Source organism: Amphiprion ocellaris, chromosome 16, assembly GCF_022539595.1.
Source record: "Amphiprion ocellaris isolate individual 3 ecotype Okinawa chromosome 16, ASM2253959v1, whole genome shotgun sequence".
Taxonomy (NCBI): Eukaryota; Metazoa; Chordata; class Actinopteri; family Pomacentridae; genus Amphiprion; species Amphiprion ocellaris.
The window spans coordinates 26,131,471-26,155,536 of NC_072781.1; the positions used below are offsets into that span (position 1 = coordinate 26,131,471).

General features: G+C 41.2%; 1 protein-coding gene across 1 annotated transcript in view; it reads left to right on the forward strand.

Moving 5' to 3' along the window:
* bcl11aa (BCL11 transcription factor A a) overlaps positions 1-16,051 on the forward strand; it is a 55,172-nt gene extending 39,121 nt beyond the window's left edge. The window contains exon 3 of the mRNA XM_055018506.1: positions 10,159-16,051. Coding sequence (XP_054874481.1) covers positions 10,159-12,407 — 2,249 coding nt within the window. The 3' untranslated portion in view covers positions 12,408-16,051. The remainder of the gene's footprint in view (positions 1-10,158) is intronic.
* The last annotated feature ends 8,015 nt before the right edge of the window (positions 16,052-24,066 follow it).

Here is a 24,066-nt window from a genome sequence, read left to right on the forward strand (position 1 = left end):
CACGTTTAGTCACTAGTGAGGAGAATTCCCGATCTGACCAGTGACAGTGATGATTCGGCTTGAGGTTTAAGTGACGTAGTGAACGCTTCCAGCACCAACTGGACAAGATCCTGAAATAGCTGGGCATTCTAAAAGTGTGATGCTTCAGGTACTGGTCATAAAATACTGTCCAGGAAAGCTTGACTGACAAATCCAGTTTAAAGGCTTATCAGATGCTCAGTGGATCAGTGGATGCCAAACTCTTGAGAGTGATGCGACAACCATACAGCAAATTAAACACAACTACCATATTCATGAAAGAACACTCTGCCAAAGCAGTGCATTTCTGGAAAATGCTGTTTTGTTTTTTTATGGACGGCAATGGATTTTTCTGCTATAGTCCTCTACATATTGCTGCATCACACAGCAGTTTCATTTGCCTGAATGTGCAGACCAGTGACACAAGAAATATACTGGTTGATGCACTTTATTTACTGCACCGTCTGGAGGTATTTCTGTCCTAAAATCGTAAACTAGCTATGATCATCAGCTGAAGCAAAAGATACTGGAGGCTCTGAAGTATGCACACTATGGTTTTCATGAAGGATGTGATCAATGAAATAACTGTATGAGCCCTGCAGCTACAGTTCCTTCATAGTCAACCTGAAATGACCACATAAAATCTGCTTAAGGTCAGAAATCTGCAAAAGATTAGAAGTTGAAAGGAGTTGAAACATTTCTGCATTCTGGGTTTTAAGTAGAAGTCCTCACGCTGAGTCACAGAGTATTTTGTGTGTGTGTATGTGTGTGTGTGTCTGTCTGTCTGTGTGTGTATCACGACCAGGTTTCCTCTTGCAAAGAGTCTCTCTCTCTCTCTCTCACTCACTCATAAGTGCTGTAATTTGGATGCTCTGTAATTTCACCATGGTGGTTTAGGGTTAAGTGGAGGCTGTCCCTGCCATCATGAGTACCGGTCTTCCAAATGGACACACACACTCACTCACACACACACTGCATCAGTGCTACAGTGTGCTTGGATGCTTCTACAAAGGCCGGTCCATTTAATTACATTTATAAACACAGTTTAAGGGCCCTGGCTGTGTCATTAGAACAGACTTTACGAGATACATTACTGTGTGTGTGTGTGTGTGTGTGTGTGTGTGTGTGTGTGTGTGTGAGGGTGTGTGTTTGTGTGTGCCACAAAGACAGAGAAAAGGAAACTTTGTCACATGGCAGCTATAATGGGCCGTTGGATGGACACACACACACACACACACACAAAAGTAGACTGGTGAGAGAGTTGCAGATAGCACAGTCTGTAGCCCAGCAGGGGTTCCAAACACAGAGACAGAAGGTATTGATATATCCAACACACACACACACACACCCACCCAGATAGGGACAGACGGTATTGATATTTTTGCTCATCCGCCTAGACTGTATAGCTGTTTAGCGGGACCAAACTGTCACACACACGCACACGCACGCACACACACACACACACACACACACACACACACACACACACACACACACACACACACACACACACACACACACACACACACACACACACACACACACAGCATGTAATCAGACAGGGTCAATAATTCATTGTTGTTTTCGGTAATTCAAACACCTTCGTAGTTCTTTGTTCCATAAAAATACCAGATCGTTACTGTCAGGCCTGGAGATTTCTATTTGCAAAAGTTGTCGGGGGCTATTTTAAGTTCAGTTTATTGGTTTTTGCCACTGACAGTATTTTTGATCTTCACCTTGATTAGATATCTATAAATCTGACAACTTCATTGCCCATCAAACTGCTTTTTTTTTTTAAGATAAAAAGAAGTTTTTTTTTGCCATTTCCAGAAGTTCTGTCTTTACTGCAAAGCTAATAGTCCTCTGGTTTTATATTGACAATCCCAATATGTTCTCAGATACATTAGGGTCTTGCACTTTCCAATAGGTGTGAATGTGTTTTTGAATATCCTGTTTACGTGTTTAAGCTTAGGAACATTACACCACTGATTCAATCATAAAGCAGTAGATCTACAAGCTAATTCAATGTGCAGCGTTGACACCACTAATTCAAATGATAGACGGATTTTTATCTTCAGTCAAGATGAGTGATAAACATAAAGAATACAAGTCTTTCAGAAGTGTTAAATGAAACCATGATCAAGACAGTTAAAAAAAACAATAGCATAAAAACAGAATCACCACAAAGATATGATTCTTGATCACAATCCTGGATGATGATGAATAACTAGATTATTTCATGTTACTTGTAAACATAATTTTCTAAATCTGATTAAAGCAAGACAAAAGAATACTAGCATGCATCTAAGCATATTTGATGATTCGTAGCAACCGAACAAAAGGTGAGGAAGGCCATGAATCATTTCTTCTTGCAGGTGGAAGTGCATTCCGATTGTTCAGTAGGCAACAAACAAGAACGTACTGAAGTATTGTTAGAGAATGTCTAAAGGCAAAATTTTCTATAGCTGTTCCAAATGGCCACTTTCAAAGCAGCTTGAAAATCTTGCCTTGCTACATTCCTTCGCCTCCTTGTTCTGTTTCCAAGAACCCTGCGACTTCTGTGTCTATACACCTTGAGTATCCGTAGTTTTGAGGCATTTAGTCATGCAGTCTTCAGTTCTGAAAGCATTCTTGGTGTTGTCCTTGATTTTACACGAGAAGTGACATACGCTTTCATGAACACCAAAATGAGGTCAAAGCAATGCTGTGCTGAACCCCCTGATTACCTGTATGTTGTTTGTTTTCAAAAAAATAAATAAATAAATAAATTAGATGAGGCCAAAGGCCTCCCTGGCCAGCAGAAACAAACACCTCTGAATGGTTCTAAAGTCCTTCAATCCTTCCCGAGGGAACAAACAGTTCAGAATGTGGTGTGACTGCAAAACGAGGGATGCTGATCCCTTCTCCTTATTCATATATTGTAAGGCAGTTATTGTTGTGTCCACCCCCTCTTACACAACTATTCTTTGCATCAGGACTAGCATACTCTTCTTGTAATGGCAGTGTTTGAGGAAGTTGCTTTGATCTAGCCAGCAACTCACAGCCAGTAATAGAAACTGATTTCCTTCCAAGCAGAGCGCTGCCTTTTTGAGCAATTTCAGTCATGTTGTTATTTGACTGCATCGCTCCCTCAGTAGCGGACAGGACACCAGCTGCCACTGTTTGCATTCCAATTGTTTGCTGTCCAGTTAGTAAGAAAGCTTGAGCATAGAGGGGGAAATAATTGGGGGTGAGGAGGATTGTGTGGCAACCGCATAGGAAGTTGCTGCAGGATTTAACTGCATTGCTGTGACACGTTATGATGCCAAAATAGCAATTAGAGGAATTTTGGGGGAATGTAATAGAATGCCACTCACACATGCAACAATACCAGCATTTTTGTTGTTCTCCTGGATTTCATAAAAGCTTCGTTTTTAACTTGACCACCTTGCATTTTTGACTTTAACGCACGTGGTTTTGAAATGGTTTCATTAAAAGCCCAAGGGTGATTGACTGTCCGCAGCTCAAACAAGAACATGCAATTCTAAAATTAAAACATAAAAAGAGCCATAATTAGGGAAACAAGAGTTTCACATGACAACAGTAATACGGTTAAGTGCATTTGGGATGTATTACAGACTTTAAGAAGCAGCAAGCCACAACTGTTGCACTTTAGCGATGCATGATGGGGGGGAGGGAGGCAGAGGAATCGATAATGTCCATGTCTTGCCGAAGCCATTCGAAAATCATTTTCTCTGCTATGGTTTGGTTCCAGAGTCACAAAAGAGTTTTTATTTAAGTAGGGCAGTGTATCAGTTACAGTACAGATGTATTGTGGGAGTCATGAGTTGTGAGTGTCTGAGTGCTGATCAGCCAGCAGTTATACAGTATGTGTCACTGAAAGTGCACGTGGATTAGAACAGACGTAGTGTGAGGGCAAAGGTGAACAGAGCTCATTATCACACAAATACAGTAATTGCGTTCATATAATTTCACTCATTTCCCCTTCGTAATTACACGTATGTACGTGTTGATGCAGTATATGACATCGATTGCCCACAGTAATCTGCCTGTTTTAAAGGAACAGGATAACAATCTCAGTGGGACTTCATTTAGTATTTTGACCAAGCATATAGAGAAAACCATTGTATTTGACCTTTAATTGTAAGGTTCAGTGGTTATAATAAGTATTTCTCATTGAGTTCAATGAGTAATGTCAGCTCATATGATTCTAGTAATGTAAGCAACTAATTACATTCTGTTAGATGTCATTCTTGTCTTTTAAAGGAGCATTACAAAAAAGATTTCTATCCTCTTTTTGCCACAACATTTAAATAAACAACAACAGCAAAATGACACTGCATTTGCTTTTAGTTGTTATTATTCTTCTCCAGTCAATACCGACTTAACTTTTATCTGTTTGCTACAAATTGATTATTCCCACTTGCTTTTGCATACACTTCATTTATGGACAAGAATTTTTTTTAAAAAAAACAACTAAAATATAATTATCACCAAGAAATAAACAGAACTCTCCTTACTTTACAAGCAAGCCTGGTGAGGAATAATAAAAGAACCAAAGTTATTAGGAAATGTCCAGGTATCCCTTTAAAGTAAAGCAGGGGGTGATCAGGGGTGAGCAGCGATGCCCAGATGTAAATATAAGCAGCAGATCCTGAAAGCCTGAGGCTCAGATAGAAATCCCAAATTGTATTAAGGGACATTGTCCCTCACTCCCAGTATGCGTACCTAATCCTGTTTTAGCGATGTTCCATTACCTCAATTACTATCATCTCACCCAGAGGTGGACCCTGCCAAGGACACCACCAGAGAATTACCGGTGGGTGGAAAGAGAGGGGGAGAGGATGGAGGATGGAGGAGGAGGTAGGAGGGAAGCCTGTAAAGGAGAGTCCTATATAGTATGAGAAAAAAAGTAGGATGGAAGACAAGAGACAGAGAAGGAGGAAGAAAGCTGAAGAGATAAATTATAATAAGAAATGGAGAATAAAGGGGAACACATTCAGAATGTAGAGATGGATGTAATTCATGTAAGGCCAGTAAGATAGTTGTAGGTCTGTCTTAGCTGGTAGCCAAGACCTGGCATCCATTTCTGTTTCCCAGCTGGTTGGAGAGGAATGTAATGGTGGCAGTCCAGCTAATTTACAGGACGGAATGACTGGCTGGAGAACAGACAGCTATACAGGCTGACATTAGAATTCATTAGAAAGGTTTGTCCAGTGTAAATGTGCTGCCATCTCAAAGATGCTCTCTTTAAGTGCTCCGCATAGTACAGTCTGCACGAACACAAATATGCAACCTGAACAGAGATAACGTTAATTTGTCTCAGTTTCCAGGACAAAGTTACTTTTTTTAGACTATGTGAAAAAGAGCCAATCCATAGCATTTTGAGGTGTATCTCACCACGCAGTTGTGCCAGTGTGACCTGTGGAACAGAGCTACATGCATCTAAATGCTGGCATTTCATAATGTGTTTTAACGGTGGCAAATGCTGTAGCCTCCACCGTTGTTCTTTCTGTTCATAGTTCTCTGTATAGAACAACACCGGTAAGCCAACACGTTTAAGGTGTTAATTAACTAAATCCATAATTCCACTGGAATTTGTCACTGTGACTGGAAAGAAAGGAAGAAAAAAAAGACACATAAGAAATTATGAAATAAAGGGAAACATTGTTCATTATGGCAAAAATAAATGTAAAAAGATACATAGTTAAATAAAATATAATAAAAACTTTCTGATTTAGCCATTCATTGTAAAATGTGTTTGATGCTTCCAGTGCATTTTGGCCTTAATGAATGCCTTTTTTTGGATGTACAGTGTGTCTCCACAGTTTGGTGCACTGGCTGTGTTTCAGCTCCTTGGACAGCCATTGGATCAGAGTGCTACACTTCCTTTTGAGAGGGATGGATAGAGCCAGGGGAACTTGCACACTCACACTCTCTCTCACACACAAAGGAGTCGTGAAACATGAGCCAAGCTCCCATACTGCCTCCCTCTCCCATCTAGCACCACATAAGTGTCCAGGCAATGCCCTTGGCTTAATAGGGCTTAATGCCTGTGCTTGTCACTGTAGCATGGCTGCTATTGAGTGTTAGGACATTTCTGAAGCTGTGCGTGTGTGTGTTCTCTGGAGTCTCACTAGTGGCTGCACAGCTTTGACATTTACTCCAGCTAAAGAACCGGATGGTATTATTTACCCCCACCTGTCCTCTCTCCTTTCCTCCCTCTTTCTCCGTCTCTCCATATACCTGCTGTATCCAAACTCTAAAGTTGTAGGAGGTATTTGTCACCTCTATCTAAACTTAAACCAGAGGGATTACTTCTATCTCATCTCTTTCTTTCTCTTTGTCTGGCTCTATCTGTCTTCATCTCCTGTTCTCCATTCTGCTTTCTCACTTCATTTTTCTACCTTGGAGTGGTGGAGAGTTTGCCTAATGAAGTGGCTGATGGGAGTATATTACAGGGAGACAGAGTGGAGCGGTCGCCTACTCTAAAATCCATTAACCTTACAGTTTCAATCAGCGCGCAGACAAGTCTGAGCTACGAGTCAAAAAGGAACGTATTAGCTTAAGAGTTACACCACTGTGCCTTGCACTTGTTTTGCTTAATATTTTGACCACATCTTTGTCTGAAATCCTAAAATGCTTATTTCAGTCCGTGTAATAATAGTGCTGTCGACATTATACAATACTACGCAGCATCACAGTCCCCATTTTCATTAATTGACAGTGTCTTCCTAGGTGACGTAGATATACACCGATCCGGGACACAGCACAAAAATCTGCAGCCTCAGTCAGCCCCTTACTTTTTCATCCCTAAATGCCCGAATCACCATGTATTTATGCAGTTTCCAGGGAATTTTCAAGGAGTCCAGTTTCAGAGTCAGCACAATCTCATATTTAGAATTAACATGTTTTTTCTTGCAAACTCAGAAGTGCAGTGGTTCCTGAACATTTGGACGTGAGACTGACAATCCAGTAAGTCAATAGATGATAAAACACATGTTAGATGAAAAGTATGAAAAATCAAATATACTTTAATGTCGTAGAGATCTGTTTTTTGGTCAGATTTAATTTCAAACTATTCGTGAGGGTCCTAATTCCAGGCTGAGAATCGCTGGAATGAATGATATGCATCTTAGAATGCTGCTGTGAAATTCCAATATTGCTTTTCATACAAAACATTTTCTAACTATTTTCTTAGCAGAGGAGAAGAATATTATCCTTATCTGGACTTCTTCCATAGGAGCAGCTATATTTTGAATAATGGAGTGATTGCCACAATTTCATTTTGACTTTCAATACATGGTAAAATGATGTCCTCTGTCATAAATGAAATACTGCATGAGAAAAACAGCTTCCAAAGAAAAGCTGGGCAGCTATTACTGTTAAGCCTGTTGTTGACATTGTGTTAGACCCTGTGTCGCCCAGAAAGTTTCTGTTTCATTTGTTTGTATGAGAATTCAGATGTCACGTTGGCACGTTAGCTTCAGTGTTCAGAATTATTGTTTGGGAACATGACTGCTTAATTTAAAGCAAATAAATAAAAGCCAAATTCCACATCATATAGTATCTGATCAACAGAGAAAATGACTGCGGGATAAACGAGCTGTTTTCTGATTCAACCAAAAGTGGAAAACGTGTTATTGTCAGCACTGTCAGTGTCCAGGATTAGAGCCGATCAACCGGAGGAAAAAAAGATGAATAAATAAATGAAGCCTCCCTGGTCCTGATAATGCAAATGATATTCACAGGTTAGATCCGCTGCAGGTGCGTACAATTAGTGGTAATTTGTGCCGATTTTAATGATCCATAATTTAGCTGCCTTTCCAAACGGTTGGTCATACGGGATGTGTGTTTGTGTGTACAGAGAGGAGAGGAAAATGAAGGAAGATGCAGAATCTTCTACCAGACGCTGAAACGCACCAACAGACAGGACCCCCGTATACGTATACTTTAACACAATCACGTCTACTTTACGGCAGCACACTATTGTTTCACGCTTCATTGTCATCTTTGTGAATAAAAGCATGTTTTTTGTCAATTTAAATCACTGCAAGTCGCATAGCGTGTGGGAAATTACACCTCTTAAATAAACTAACAAGCGTGCACACACACACACATTTTGTCTTTGTGGATATTTGTTGAAGCAGTTTTTTCACTTCAACCTCTGTGATTCTCTCTTTCTGGCTATTAGAGGTAAATTGCAGTCTGCTGATGTATAAAAGCTTCCATGTAAACCATGACATCCTTTTAGTATCACTGTTAATTTGTCATATTTGTTCTGCCAGTAATTAGCAGGTGATACGTCCCAATTTTGTGTGTATTTTTACAGCCCACCTAACCTGTTTACATATTAATGGGTTGTTTTGTAATTTATTGTCCACGACACGATGCAGCAAAATAGCTTTTAACCAAAAAATCATCGGAGATAATTAGCATCAATATCACGACCCCGAGAACGACACCCATTTGTTTTAGCAATAATATTGCAACATGTTTCAGTTCATGTGCTACAACTTTTTCACACTTTTATTTTTGTTGCAGTTGGGGTTGTTATTCCATAAATAACTGTATTTCTGCTTGGAAATAAAAGATAAAGCTTGAAATTACATTCAATGCTGTATTTTGGTAGACAAATTTTGGTAGTGCAAGGTGCAAAAATACAAAAGTATAAGGGTTAATTTAAGCCGTATTACAGCTGCCTGCCAGTATTTCAGCCCTCCTGACAACTTGCTGTAACATTTATTGTGTATGTAACATACTGAATGATCAGTTTCTCAGCCAAAGATTTATTCTGTGGAGCAAATTGACAAAATACCAACTTGTGTATGAAAATTCCAGAGTGACCTTCTTTCACAGGAACATTTGTACATAAGTATTTTAAAATATGCTTTTTTAAATGTGTACAGCTGCTTATTTATGCCTTAGATTGTGTGTTAGTGTCTACATGTGCATCTCTGTTCGTTCACTTTGTCAAATGCACCCACACTGCACAGTGCTTAATAGTGGCAGGGTCTGAATGGCAGCGATGGGGGTTCGTTTGCCATCTAATCTTGTAAACGAGCTGATGGCCGTCCGTTCGGGCCTCTAATGAGATTATACATGCATTGCGGGTCCCACCACAGGTCATTGTCGCCGAGGCCATTCAAAGGCAATTATTGTTTTAAATGTTGCTCTCATCGCCATCTCAAAGTGACTCTGCATGCTTCACTAAGGGAAGAAGCTTTGAGGCAGACTGAAAGAGTTATTTTTCCTCTCCAGCTGGAGCCTAAATGTTTTTACACTCCTACTGTTTTACCTTCCTCGGGCAGCTCAGGTTGTCTGATCTGTGTGTGAACGAGCGTGTATGTGCATTTGTCTGTGGGGTGATAGGCGTTTGTTGAAGTGTGGGCAGGACATAAGAGGATATGACTCTAGAATACAGTTTGTATTAATACAACTTGCATACATTTGAGCTTTATGCTTCTGTTGTCAAAATACAAAAGGAAGGAGTAATTTAAAGGTTTGAAGGATTCTTCTCTGTTGTCTCCTGTGTGTTTGTCTGTGTGTGTATGTGTATTTGTCAGCGAGCTTATGTTTTGGTAGATCAGTGGGAAGTGGTAGTCCGCTGGGATAGCCCTGTTTCTTTGTTCTCCTGCTGACAATGGAGGACTCACAGTCAGTCTAAAGGGACAAATTATGTCCCAGAGCAGTCTGGGAGAAAAAGAGATACGCACACACACTACTTCTCACATGCTACCCATGTGGGGCATGACCTCAATAAGAGCTACTGTTGTGCTTGCAAAGCCCTCAACACCATGTGCCGACCACTTTTAAAAGCTGTAACAGTTAGGCCTACGGTGCAAATAAAAGATTGGTTCAGCTCAGTCGAACAGAGTTGTTCTTCATTTATTTAATGCTGTACACAGCGCTGTTCATGTACAACTGTGTTAATGTTTCCCCAATGAACAGCACTGCATCATTTGAAAATCCTTTGGTTTTCTTCAATGAAAACTGAAATGTTTCATAGAATTCCAGACACCAACTAACTTGTTTTACCCAGTAATACATAATATAAAGTGCGAATGCTGTTAAAGGCGTTGGATAGATTTGCTAGTTATTGTTGTTCCTAACCCAATTCTATTTTCTCTGTCTCAACAGGTAAGGAGGAGCCCACCACCTACACCTGCACTACATGCAAGCAGTCGTATGGCAGCGCCTGGTTCTTGCTGCAGCATGCTCAGAACACCCACGGCTTCCGTATCTATCTGGAAAGTGAACATGGCAGTCCTCTCACCCCACGCATGGGTGGGCCTTCCTCCCTTGGTGGAGGCGCAGACTGCCCCTCTCAGCCTCCCCTTCATGGCCTCCATCTGCCTCCCGATGCAAGCCCCTTCAACCTCCTCCGCATCCCTGGCTCGGGCTCAGGTGGAAGGGACAGTGTCGGAGCAGGAGGTGGTGTTGGCGCTGGTGGCATTGCTGGTGGGGGCCATCACCAGCGTTTTCCTCCAACACCACCCCTCTTCAGCCCCCCTCCAAGGAACCACCTGGACCCCCACCATCTGAGCCCAGAGGAGCTGGCGCTGGCAGCCCACCACCCGAGTGCCTTTGATAGGGTGCTGCGCCTCAATCCTCCTCTGCCTCTGGATCCTCCTCCAACAATGGACTTCTCAAGGCGGCTAAGGGAACTGGCGGGCAACACCTCAGGGTCCACTCCCCCGCTATCCCCTAGCCGGCCCAGCCCCATGCAGCGCTTACTCCAGCCATTCCAGACAGGAGGAGGAAGTGGAGGTGCAGGAGGTGTAGGGGCCAGCAAACCTCCATATCTTGCTACTCCACCACCTCTTCCAGGCTCCATGCAGTCACCTGTGGGTTCTCAGACCACTCCTACTACCCCCCTACCTTCAGCAGGGGCAACTCCCTCCTCCACTACCCAGATGAAATCAAAGTGTTGTGAGTTTTGCGGCAAGGCCTTCAAGTTCCAGAGTAATCTAATAGTGCATCGGCGCAGCCACACAGGAGAGAAGCCGTACAAGTGTCACTTGTGTGATCATGCTTGTACACAGGCCAGCAAATTAAAACGCCACATGAAAACACACATGCACAAATCCTCTTCGCCAAATACAGGCAAGTCAGAAGACGGTCTCTCAACAGCCTCATCTCCAGAGCCTGGCACCAGCGAGCACATGGGCAGTGCAAGCAATGCCCTTAAGTCAGTGGTGGCCAAGCTGAAAAGTGAGAATCACCGCATGCTACGTGAAAATGGGGAAGAGGAGGAGGAAGAAGAGGAGGAAGAAGAGGAGGAAGAGGAAGAAGAAGAAGAAGAGGAGGAGGAGGAAGAAGAGGGAGAAGAGGAGGAAGAGCAAAATGGGGAGAGGGCAGCCAGAAGAAACAACAACAGCTATCACTTTGGCTTGAACCTTGAAGCAGCACGTCAGCATGAAAACAATGGTGGTATCGGAAGTCGACTGGGAGGAGTGGCTGATGAGGCGTCCATCCCTCGCTCACTTCCAGAAGTAATGCAGGGGATGGGCCTGGCTGCGAGCATGCAGCACTTCAGTGAAGCTCTACACGCACACAAACGAAATGCCATGGCCCAGGAGAACCACCTGCACCACCATCTTAACCGAGACCATCACCATAATCGTGAGCTGTGTGATGGAGACTCGGTGCTGGAAACAGATCGTGTGGAGGAGGGCTCTGTCTCAACAGTGAATGGGCGAGGAGCGTCCCCTAATGAATCTGCCTCTGTTGGTCTCTCCAAGAAACTGCTTCTGGGTAGCCCTAGTCCCCTCAGTCCTTTCTCCAAACGTATCAAACTGGAAAAGGAATTCGACCTCCCCACTCCCACAATCCCTAACACAGAGAACGTCTACTCCCAGTGGCTGGCTGGATATGCCGCCTCCCGGCAACTCAAGGACCCTTTTCTGAACTTTGGAGATTCCAGACAATCGCCCTTTGCATCATCATCCGAGCATTCTTCAGAGAATGGCAGTCTGCGTTTCTCGACCCCTCCGGGGGAACTGGACGGTGGGATGTCGGGTCGTAGTGGTACAGGCAGTGGGGGCAGCACACCACACCTCGGGGGTCCTGGGCGGCCCAGCTCCAAGGATGGCCGTAGGAGTGATACTTGTGAGTACTGTGGCAAAGTGTTCAAGAACTGCAGTAACCTGACAGTGCACCGGCGCAGCCATACAGGGGAGAGACCGTACAAGTGTGAGCTGTGCAATTACGCGTGTGCCCAGAGTTCCAAACTTACTCGCCACATGAAGACCCACGGTCAGGTGGGCAAAGACGTGTACAAGTGTGAAATTTGTCAGATGCCCTTCAGTGTCTACAGCACCTTGGAGAAACACATGAAAAAATGGCACAGTGACCGTCCTTTGAGTACCGAAATAAAGTCAGAGTAGAAGGCCGAACAATGGGACCTTTTCCCCACAGCTATGTCCGCCATCAGTCCCCTGTTTATTCCCAGCCCCTTGTAGATTTGCCCCTGTCCCAACACTCCACTTTCACCAATCTGGTGGAAGCTTAAGACCATGTGCTCTGCACCAGCACACCCCGTTTCCATTACCCATTGAATGCATGATCTGTATCGGGGCAATACTCTTGCATTGACGCAAAACTTCGAGCCTTTCTCTTGTGCAATAATTTACATGTTGTGTACTATTTTCTTTTTTGAGTTTTCCTTTTCCATTTTTAAGAATTAGTCAGCATGCATAGTATGTTTTTGCTAATCAAAAAAAGAAAAGAACTTGTCCCTGGTTGGTTAGTTGTTGAGTAAATGTGTTGCTGTTTTTCTCTTGTTCAGTTTTTTCTTTTTATTCTTCAAAAAGAGAAAAGACAAGAAAGATACATCCATGCTGCATACATTCTGTAACACATATCATGTACAGCTTTGTTTTGTAACATGGAAAGTAAATAGTCGTTGACTTGACCCTCTTCTTACAACCCTGGAAATGCACTTATCCTGATCTTTCAAAAAGATGCCATGTTCACACAGGGTTTTTTTTTTAAAGAAATCATACATTGGCTTGATAACTAAACTCAAAGTGACGACAGCCTTCAAATTTCTTTCAAAAAGACAAGGGTGTGCTAAAAATTCAATTTGTACTATCATTTGGTAGAAGATGAAAGAGTGCCTTTGATATCTCAAGACTGCATTGGCCATAATCTTATCTCGTATAAGTTTGGGGTCACACTAGATAATGCTAGAAGGTTTAAGCCACCCAGTAAAGGTCCTTGCATCAAGCACCTGACTGCTCAAATGGACTGTGACAATTCATGATGAAAGATCAGTGAGTTCTTGTTAATCATCATTTAGCTACCTGTTCAATAGGCTATCTTTAATATGAGGATTTCATGGCAAGCATGGTACAAGCAGTATTGTGTATATCTGAATTATTTGTAGTTTTGTTTCTGGTAAGGAGGTACTTTTGAGATAAAGGTAATCTGTAATGTACAATCCTGAACTTGAGGGATACGGCGCATGGCTGAGAAGTGTCATGTATCTGCGTTAGCACAAACTTACAACGCTGCTTCAATATGTCAGTGTGTGGAACAATGCATAAAGTAATATATGAGCTCCAAGTAAGGCTAACTTTATTTGAGAGCATTGAAATAACTACAAGCTAGACAGACAGAAAGCTACATAGAACTGGAAGTTACAAACATATTATGGGGATCAGAGGCAATGTCTTTCACTTTACATTTCTATTATCAAAACAGGGTCATTAAATATAAATTGCAGAAAAAGAAAGAATTGCAAAAAATATATCTGTACTCTAGGGCTCTTTAAAAAAGCAAAATGTGATAATTTTGATCAGTATGCATAGGCCAATGCAGGGCACATTTTTTTGTTTGCTGTTGCTTTTTAACCCAAAAGGAGAGTTTTTTTCCCTTGAGTTTCATTCAAGCTGTTCATACTATAGCACTTGTCACTCCGCCTGAGAGTAAAAACCGACATCTCCATTGCATTGTCCCACACTGATGCAATGTTGGTACATGGGTTGAGTCTAAAAGCTAAACTGTCATTTGTAGGACATGAAGTGCACTGTTTCAATTTTCCCAGTTTACAAGTTTACGCTGAAGGGGAAACCTTATGGAAATGCTGTCAGATGACAAGGGTCCCATTCTACAAAGCAGTAAAAGATGAGACACATAATCTGTTGCCAGCAACTCAAGTCACATGACCCTTGACCTCTGTACCCTTGCCATTTCACCTTCGACCATTTGTCAATTTGTTACCCCTAGAAACCCCAGCACTTAGCTTGGGAGGAAAATTCACCTTTGTCAGCAAGGTCTGTAAATTATATGGTTTGCTGTGAGTTACATAAGTAACCAAAGCTCCTACATGGTTGCAAAATGGATGCAGTTCTTGTTCCATCTGGCCACAATGACATTCACTTTCTGTAAGGAGCTGTATATTATCATTGTTATCACTGACACCTAAATAATCTATAGACCTTGCTGTCTAGACAACAGACACGCAAATCTTGTTGCTCACACTGCAAGAATCAGTTTTTGTATAAATCTTCCTTTAATTATAGATATGAAAATAAACGTTTTTTGCAAATAACACTTCACTATCTTTTAGGGGAAACTGTATTTAAGTTTTGTTGTCGTTTCTCTTTTCCTCAGCGTCTTGGTGGTGTTCAAGACTCCGATCACAGTATATATGAAATGATAAAAAAAAGATGAAAAACAAACAAAAAAAGTCTGTGATGGTTTTGTATTTTTTTTTTTTTTTTGTTCGTTTGTTTTGTTTTTTTTGCCTTGGCTCTTCACAGCTCTTCAGGTTGAAATACAATTTGCATTGGGGAAAGGATTAAGATTATATATGAATATATAATAAAGAACTTAAAATATAGGAAAATGCACACTCATGTCAGTTCCTATGCTTAAACACATTTATGGTCTACTTTTTCTGTATTTCTAGAATTGTATTTGAATTCAATGTTCACTTAGAGTAGGCACTATAGTATTTATATTGAGGCTCGTATTTTTAACTGTTGCTTGTTCTCTCTAAAGGTATTTATCATACCTTTTTTTGGTAGTGGAAAAAAAATCCCAAGCTGCCACGGTATATTTTTTTAATTTGGCAGGATAATATAGTGCGAATTATTTGTATGTTTAAAGAAATAAAAGGAAAAAAAACATAAAAAAGCAGCTAAAGTATGTGGCACTGGGAGACGTCGTAGGCCATCAGATGGCCGCCGCTCTGTTTCCTGTCCACAGAGGTGGTTGTACATATCTTCTTTGGCTTTTGGTTCGGACCTCCTTCCCCTCCCTCCCCCCCACCGCTGCCATTCTTGTATGCAGTAATGCAAGCTGACGTCGGCCTGTTCTGTTGTGTGCTTCTGTCTCTCTCACCCCTCCCACCTGACTACATTCCAACATCAAGAAGAGAGGAAAAAATTAAACAAAAAACTTCATATGCAGTACACGGATTACAAAAAAAAGCGTCAAACTAAATACATTTAAAAAGAAATTAAATGTTTTGCAGTTTTGTTTTTTCATTGCCAAATACTAAATGGTGCTTTATATTTAGATTGGGTATACTTTCATATGCAAAGCATATTTAACAATGACCCGGGGGATGTGGAGATGCCTGCTTGAGTTGAGACTTTTTTGTAAATGGCAATGCGGAATATTTTGTTATCAGCCTTTTCTATTCCTGTTCTGAGAGCTGTTTGTTGTAACTTGAACTTGAACTTTATCTTTTACTATGGGAGTTACTATTTATTATTACCTATGTGCTCTGTTCAAAACAGAGACATGGAATGGATTCTTATTTTTGGTTCCTTTTTATTTTATTTTTTATTTTTGGTTATAATACAATTTTAGTTTTTTTTTCTTTTGTAATGGTGGCCGATGGTCATTGGACAAACCAAGCTCTTTAATTTCTGTTGTACTTGTTTGGGGTCTCTGTTCAGTTGTATTGGGAAAACCACTGTCTGTGTTTTCTGGCAGATGTCTGCATAATCCTGTTCACACACCCATTTTGTCCCTTTATCGAAAAACAATTAATAAAAAAAATGAAAGTATAATGGCACTTGTCGCTTATCTCCAATGTGTGTTTCGACTTATCTCAAGTGTGCATGCATGAGTGTGTGTGGATGTAATTACCTCCACCCAACTGATTCTGGGTATTTTTATCTGCACATTCGTCTCACTATTTTTATTATCTATTTTTTAAATGTGTCTTTCTTAAGAAAATGTCTGTTTCTACTGAATCATTTCAAATGGCAGAGTTTTCACAAGTCTAGACAACCAGCTCAGAGTCCCCTCCCCCAGACAGCATAAACTCTGTATGTGTGTGCATGTGGGGTCAATGGTGACCTGTGCAGGGCGTTTCCTTAACATGCTTTTTCTAATGAGGCCTTACACTGTTGCTTGAACTCATTGAACTCAGCCCTCCACCACCAACCTCACCCTAGCCTTTGGCCTTGTACTATATGTACTTTCTGATGTCTTGAATGTGTGTGTGTGCGTGCGTGTGTGTGTGTGTGTGTCTGTATGTGTGTTGTCATTGTCTTGCCCAGAGGGAATGGGAGAACTCCTGACACCCATGTGTTTGCATTCAGTGCCATCCTATTTGCTGATTTTAATGCATTATTATAGTGTGTGTGTGCGCGCGCGCGTGTGTGTGTGTGTGTGTGTGTGTGTGTGTGTGTGTGTGTGTGTGTGTGTGTGTGTGTGTGTGTGTGTGTGTGTGTGTGTGTGCGTGCGCACGTGTGCACGTGTGCAAGCATTACACAATATTCACTCAGTTGGCACACTATCTCAGAACACATATGTGTACTTTATGTCACTCCTCAAAGTACAGTGCGGTATCTGTTGCTGATAATAGCTGTCCCCTATGTGCCTTTCACCCTCAATCTCATACACAGACGCACACACACACACACACACAAGCATCCACATGTACATTCAGTATATGATCACATATACACTCCTACTTTCACAGAATGTACTTAGGTAAACATCATTAAGCCCCACTGTTTGCTCAGTAGTCACAAAGCCTCATAAAGCTGTCAGGATCAATCAGCATTGTGTCCTCCAGACACCACACCCCTCTGTTCAGCTTTCTCACACACACTTAAGTGTCCTTAGAAAGCATCAATACCCCTGCCATAAACTAATCACTGAAGGCAGGAAATTTAATTATTTCACCATCATAAAAAATAACTAATGTACATATACAAAAAACATCTCTAAAATGTTACAAATAACATATCTAAGAAGAACTATTGCTGTTCTTTTCTTTTTTTCTTTCTTCTTCAGTTCATCTGCACACATATACAGCATCCTGAGCAAAAAATTCAAGGAAACCTGCGGTGCTGTCAAACATACTTGCATGTCTTTGCTAATATTTGTATATTCTTCTTTTAGCCTTAGCAAGCGCTACAGTTTATACAGTATTATGTTGTTTATATGATATTATGCATAATATAGGATATACTGAGAATATAATAAGATGTTTATGATTAGATGCTGATTCCTGGGGGACTTAAAATTGAGCTTTTAAGTTTCCAATGTTTGAAATGGTCCCTTCACATCCACACTGCTTTAGGATTAGAACACTTTCAAAAATTGAGTTAAGGTACATTGTGAAGAGCGACCAGACGTGAACAAAGACAGCACAATCCACAGCACGAGATTACCTGTTATCTGCTCACACAGTATACTCTGTGCAACTGCATGTTACAAGTGGCAGTCAAAGGTTAGAAAACTCCTGCTGACTTGCATAAAGCATTTCTGGTCTCAGTTCAATGACTGGGATGAAATAAGAAACGGAAACTACCAGAAACAGTATTTCGTTTCTTACGGGATAAGTTTTACTTCCTCCTCAGGTGTTACGTTGTGACACATATAAGTGATGAGAAGGGGAGCTGTTTTCTAGACTTAGATGCTGAAGTAACAGCTTCTTCTGCTGCTGTTCAGGCACCAACACAGTGAATCCTAAGAGCTACAGAGGAGTGCAATGGACAACTTTGGTTCTACTGGACAGATCTTAGGGATAAAGGTCAAACTTCCCTTCAACAATAAAGGCTTTACAAGGATAAACATGCATAGAACATACATAACTGAAATTAAAGGAAACTATTTTTCTCATTTATGAAACTTTGATGCCCTGAGAGTCACTGTCTTGGAAGATTCACTGCTGTGAGAGGTTCAGCTATATTGGACATGGGAGGACTGTCTGACCTACGAGAGGCAGTAGTTTAGTCTGTGCTCCCTGTTGAACAACTTGCCACTAGCAGTGCCGCCTGGTCAAATAAAACAAATCAGCACCATATTTTTTTCACTCTCTCTCTCTCTCTCTCTCTCTCTTTCTTTCTATGATACATTCATTGAGTTATAAACCCGTGAAGCATTCAGACCTTTTCTGCTTTACTGGGGCTCTCCTGTGCTGGTTTATGTGAAAAGCATAATGCATTTGTCACCGTTATAAAATCTATACGACCATGACCTGCAGTCCCCCATAAAGTCCCATGGATTTGTCTTTGGCCTGCAGGATTTTAACAATAAGAGATTCTCCAAAGACCTTAGAAAGCATGTTTTCACACTGCTTTTGTCACTGTATGGCCTTGGCGCAACACTGTTCCAATGGAATCTAGATAAAGGAAAGGAATGTATGTGTGTGAGCAAGTGTGTGTGTTTTGTCTGTCTTACTTCCAACTCAGTGTACTTTGGTATCTGTGTACATACTGTGCTATGCCACAGAAGTGCTTTTTGTCTTGGCCAGCCTCTATCAGCCATAAAGAGAAGGAGCTATTTCTATACATATCGAGCCGTTTAATACACACTGACCATTGCGGTCTATAGGAGCTGACAGCAAAGTAAATGCCGCTTACTGTAATGGACAATCACTGAACATTACTTAGCACATACAATGACCACAACACCCATCCACCATGATAAAAAAAACTGCTATCAAAGCCAGTGAAAGAATAATGACCACCTCTGACCACAGCACACATAATGCCCCTGTGTAGGAGCTCAGTTTAAAGCACTGTCCTAAGAACCACAGAATAACTCAATGTGCAGTTATTTAAGGTAAAACTAGAGATTATCTGCAACCTGTTATCAGTTTATGGTGGTCAGACCATTTGATGAATTTGAAAAACATAATGTTTGTTGAATTGCAGGAAGCCGGATGGACCAGTAAAATGTAGAGGGCATACTATGCAACAGGCAAAAAGAAATCTGCAAACTTTTGTAGCTATGCTTCCTGCCCTCCTTTTCTGTCCTTTTGACCATCACTGCTAGATCAAGAGAATTCTAGGAGTATTGTTGAACTGGAGTCTGATAAAGAAACAAAATTAGTCAGATTGAAGCCAAGAGTTGCCATAGAGTCCAAGATACTTTATTCTGAAATAAAACCAAACTGTCTTTGCACAAAATGAAGAGAAATATGGTAGTCTAAACAAAGAAACTGTGATGGAAGCATACAATTAGCTGGTTGGGCCCTAATTATAATATTAGCCTTGATTTCTTCTCAGTGCCTGACTAAGTGAGAATTCAGCTGAAACACAAGTGGCAGACATTTAGAGGCAGAATTAGAGTCTGAAGGCTACCACTGGACAAAAGACTGATATCACTGCAAGAAAAGCTTTTACTGGTGTGGACTGTTGTTAGGTGGTCATTCATTTTACTTTTTGTTGCATCCACCACCAGGTAAACATTGCAAATTCAGTGTGGAAAGGCAAACTATCAGGAATATGTGTTTGCATGTATTTGATTGGCTAACACAGCTCCTTGCTGAATGACTTTTGCAAAACCTGTGCCACGTTCAGTCCTCTAGTTGGACACCTGAAATGTTTGTTTTGTTTTATTTTTTACAGTGTCCATTTTTGTTGGCGCTGATGCGTCAACAGAGTGGTCTCATTTAAATGGTCACTTGTTGTCCCTCTGAATGTGGATTAACCTGGAGGTGGTGGAATAGGAACTATTTCGATCCTTTACATAGGTCAACCTGCCATTACTATGCAGTAAAAATACCACACAACAAAACAGTAAAATCAGAAAAATGCACTTTAACATTATTTTGTAGAGGACTAAAAAATTAAGAAATTATTGAGAAATGCCACCAGAGGTAAACAGAGGGGCAACTTCACATTGTTTCTTTTGTCATAAAACAATAATCTAGATCATAAATGTACCAGCAAAAAAAACCCCAAAAAACCAAACAAAAAACCCACCCAAAAACAAACAAACAAGCAAAAAATATAAAAATACGTACAAGGAAAAGCAGAAAATCCAAACACTGTAGCATGAAAAACAAATATTTATTGAAACAGTAGCCAGGTAGTAATAATTGGGTGGTTTCTTTCATAATAACCGGCACAATGAGACCATAATGAAGCACTGAGGATATGATCAGAGTGGTTATGAGTATATATATGGATATAAACCTGAACGCCGTAGTGAGTTCTAAAGTCAAAGTGCAGAGCAGCTAATGACTCTGGTAGCTGCGGTGCTGAGCTAAAAATTAGGAGAGGCAGCAGAGCGTCATAGCAAGATCTTTAAAGCACAGGAAAGGGTGCAGGGCTGGACAAAGTCTGAAAATATGGAGACGTTTACAGGAATTACCAGAGAATGGTGTTGCACCAGCCAGTGCCAAACGTCAACAGGGTGTGGATAACAACTTCAGTGCTGCGCTGAGTGAGGGCAGGATGAAGCATAGAAGTAAAACAAAGGTGAAAGTAGGCAGTATGTAAGACATTATTGATGTGGGGGCTAAAGGAAAGTATAGTGTCCAGTATGACATCAAGACCTTTGATTTGGGAGGAAGAGTGGAATGGATAGTCTACTTCTTTTCTGGGTTTTGGAAAGAGTGATCCTCTCCTTCCGATATGTCTTGTATTTTTAAAAAAATCTGAAGTTGTAAAGTAACTGCCAGATGCCAGATAAATCCAGTGTAGTCAAAGTTCAGTACTCCTCGATATAAAAGAGTATAGGTAAAGCAATAAGATCAGATAAATTAAATCCTCTGTCACAAAATTATCTTCTGATCTATGGATAAAGGAGTAGATAACATGAAAAAGTACAGCTAGGTGACAGCAATGTGCCACATTCCACTGCTACTTGTCATAAATGAGCTGACATACAAAACCAGGCCACAGGTATGAAGAACAGCTTAAGCTGACATCTAGTATCTCTGTCACTAAACAACGGCATGCTAAACTCTGCTGTTTAAACACGGATATCACTGAGTCAAGCTATTACTGCTGCAGTTGTGTTGATTTTACAAGAGGAATTTCAAGTTTCATAAGCCTCCAAGTGTCTGAATCCTTTATAAAAAAAAAAACATTGCTCTTATTCACTACTCTTACAGATAATGTTATTATAAAGTGCTATTTGAAACAGTCTTAGGAGTAGAAACCCCACGAGTCACACATGCTCAGACACAAAGCTGAGCTGAGGCATAAGAGGTCAGAGTCTATTGATAGATCATCAGTGTTGGAATGTAAGGTGTAGAAAAGACAAATCAAATAGAGCAGGTGATGGCAGGTGTGGTGATTTGTTTCCGTTTGTCTGTGTTCCACTGGGATCTTTTTCCAGCTTTGCCACGCTTTAAAACTTCCCATGCTGTGGATTTTGTAGCAGTGAATGTGAGGAAACTAGGGGAGGGGGAGGGTTATCTGTTCCTGTGCAGGGTCATAAGGTCAGAGAGTAGGCTTAGAGGAAGAAAAGAACGCACCCTCCCTCCCTTTTCTTCTCTTTTCATTATTTCATTCTTTCACCCCACCCCAGAACCTAGTCTGAAGTTCAAATTCATTGTCAAAGTGAATGAATGAAGGAGTGAATGAATGAGAGCATGGGGGAGGGTCAGGGAGGTAGCAGAGCAACATGTGTCAAATGGCCATGCTCTGTATGTGTCTATGCAGCTGGTAATAGATGAGCATCTTTCAAAGTGTTCTTTAAATATCTGCACTTGATGTGTGTGTACTGATGAAGGCTGTTTTAATATCAAGACATTTTGGAGCTAATGTGCCATAGAGATTTTACATGCAGTTTAAAAGCCCATTCAAAGCCTAGATTTTTAAAAATAATCATGCAATGAAAATATCAGACAAAATCAAACAACTAAATGAATCTAAGCATTGTGCCATTAACTTTATAGATGTTCCATAAATGATCCAAAACCTTAAATCATTTGCACGTCTTTATGACTTGCTGCCCCAGTAATAATTATCAGGCAACTGCAATGCATATAAAGCATTTATGGTGCCATATAATAGCTTATCAATTCCACTTCAAGAACAGTTTTAAGTGTTGAATATTTTGTCTGGTTTTGTTGTTATAACATAGTGACACAAGGACATGGCTTTTTTATACTGTGCCTGAATGACCCTATCTCACTCACTGACTGTAGAAGACGATGCTCTGCCTTATATCATCCTCCCTGACTGAGCTCTAACCCTCCTGACCTCACAGTGCAGCAGTGGATGATGGCTGGAAGGGCTTCACTGGGCTTGGAGTCTCCAGGGTCATGAAGGGCCTCTCTCTGATCTCTGACCCCAGAAAGAGGCCTCTCGGCCTGGCCACGCCAACGGAAAATCCCTGGGGCCTGAGCTGGATAAAAGGATGTCCAGGAAAGGCATGGATTATCAGTGCGCATGTGTAGGTGTGTGTGTATGTGTGTGTATGTGTGTGTATGTGTGATAACATGCCCTGGAGACTCATGCCTGTCTTGTGTAACCAAGTTCAGGACACATAATCTCCAACACACACATACACTTGCACACACACAAAAAGGTTATGGAGGTTAATTGCAGCTACACAGATGAGGGGGTTGGGTCACCTTTGTTAGAAAAGACTGTGTGTGAGAGAGGAAGAGAGATGGGGCACTGAATAAACTCAAGATGTACCGTGTACGTCTGTGTGTGAGTCCAAGAGATATCGACACACACATGTGGGTAAAGGGACATTGTGTTTTATGTTGTTATGTCTAGGAGCAGTGTGTGTGTGTGTATTTCTGTGACCCTCCTGCACATCTCTAAGCCCACACACACACACACACACACACACACACACACACACACATCCTGTCTTTTAATCTCCTCCACTGGTTTTCCTCCTGTGCGTTCACATGTGAGAGTGTGTGAAAGGTTAAAGTTCAACCTGCGGGTTGGAGGCTTGGGTTTCACATGACTAAACACCTTTGTTGCTGGCTGCAGGGGGAACACTTAATGTGTGTGTGTGTGTGTGTGTGTGTGTACACGGTGGGAGTGCATCTAGTATGTTGTGTCTAGTTCAGAGTCCCGGTGGACACAGACACACTCCAACCTACAGCCCCGCCTCCCTTGTACAGGTCCAGGTTTTGATGTCTTCTGAATGCTGTGTGATCTCACAGAAATGTGTGAACGCCTCACATGCACAGTCCCCCACAATGGACTCATACTGATTTGGTTGTTTTCTAACAACAGCTGTAGTCAGTTGGTAAAACCTGCAGTGAAACTAGCCTCACTCTGCCTCCAGGACCTGGACTGAATTGAATTCATCTGGCTTTCCAGGTTTAAAAGTGTTTCATGGGGAGAATTGGTACTTTTCTGCTTCTGTAGTTCAAATAAGAAAAGTTGCTTGTTTAAACAACTAGGATCATACAAAGCTTTAATTTAAAATGTCATTCTTTGGTTTCTTAATCTTATTACCGTGAGTGGCTGCCAACCTGGGGGGTCAGGACCGCTAACAAGGCCGTAGAAAGGTTTTGATGGTTTTAAAAAGTAAAAAGTAAGACTCAACTTTGTTTTAGTTGTGGTTACCATGACGACAATATTGATCTGTCAGTTGCTTGGCTTTGATCGAGACTGAAATGTCTCAACAGCTACTGGATGGACTGTAATGAAGTTTTGTTGACATTTATTTTACCCAAAGGATGAAAGCCAGTGACTTTGGTAACTACCACCATAAAATTCACATTTGTGGCTCTGAGTGAAATCCCTCTTTGTTTGCTTGGTACACATAATTATATTTCCCTTGAGGATGAGTATTGTGGTAATGGTGATCCCTACAAAACTAATGTCATTCCCTTCAGTCCAAGCTGTACTTTACGTAAAG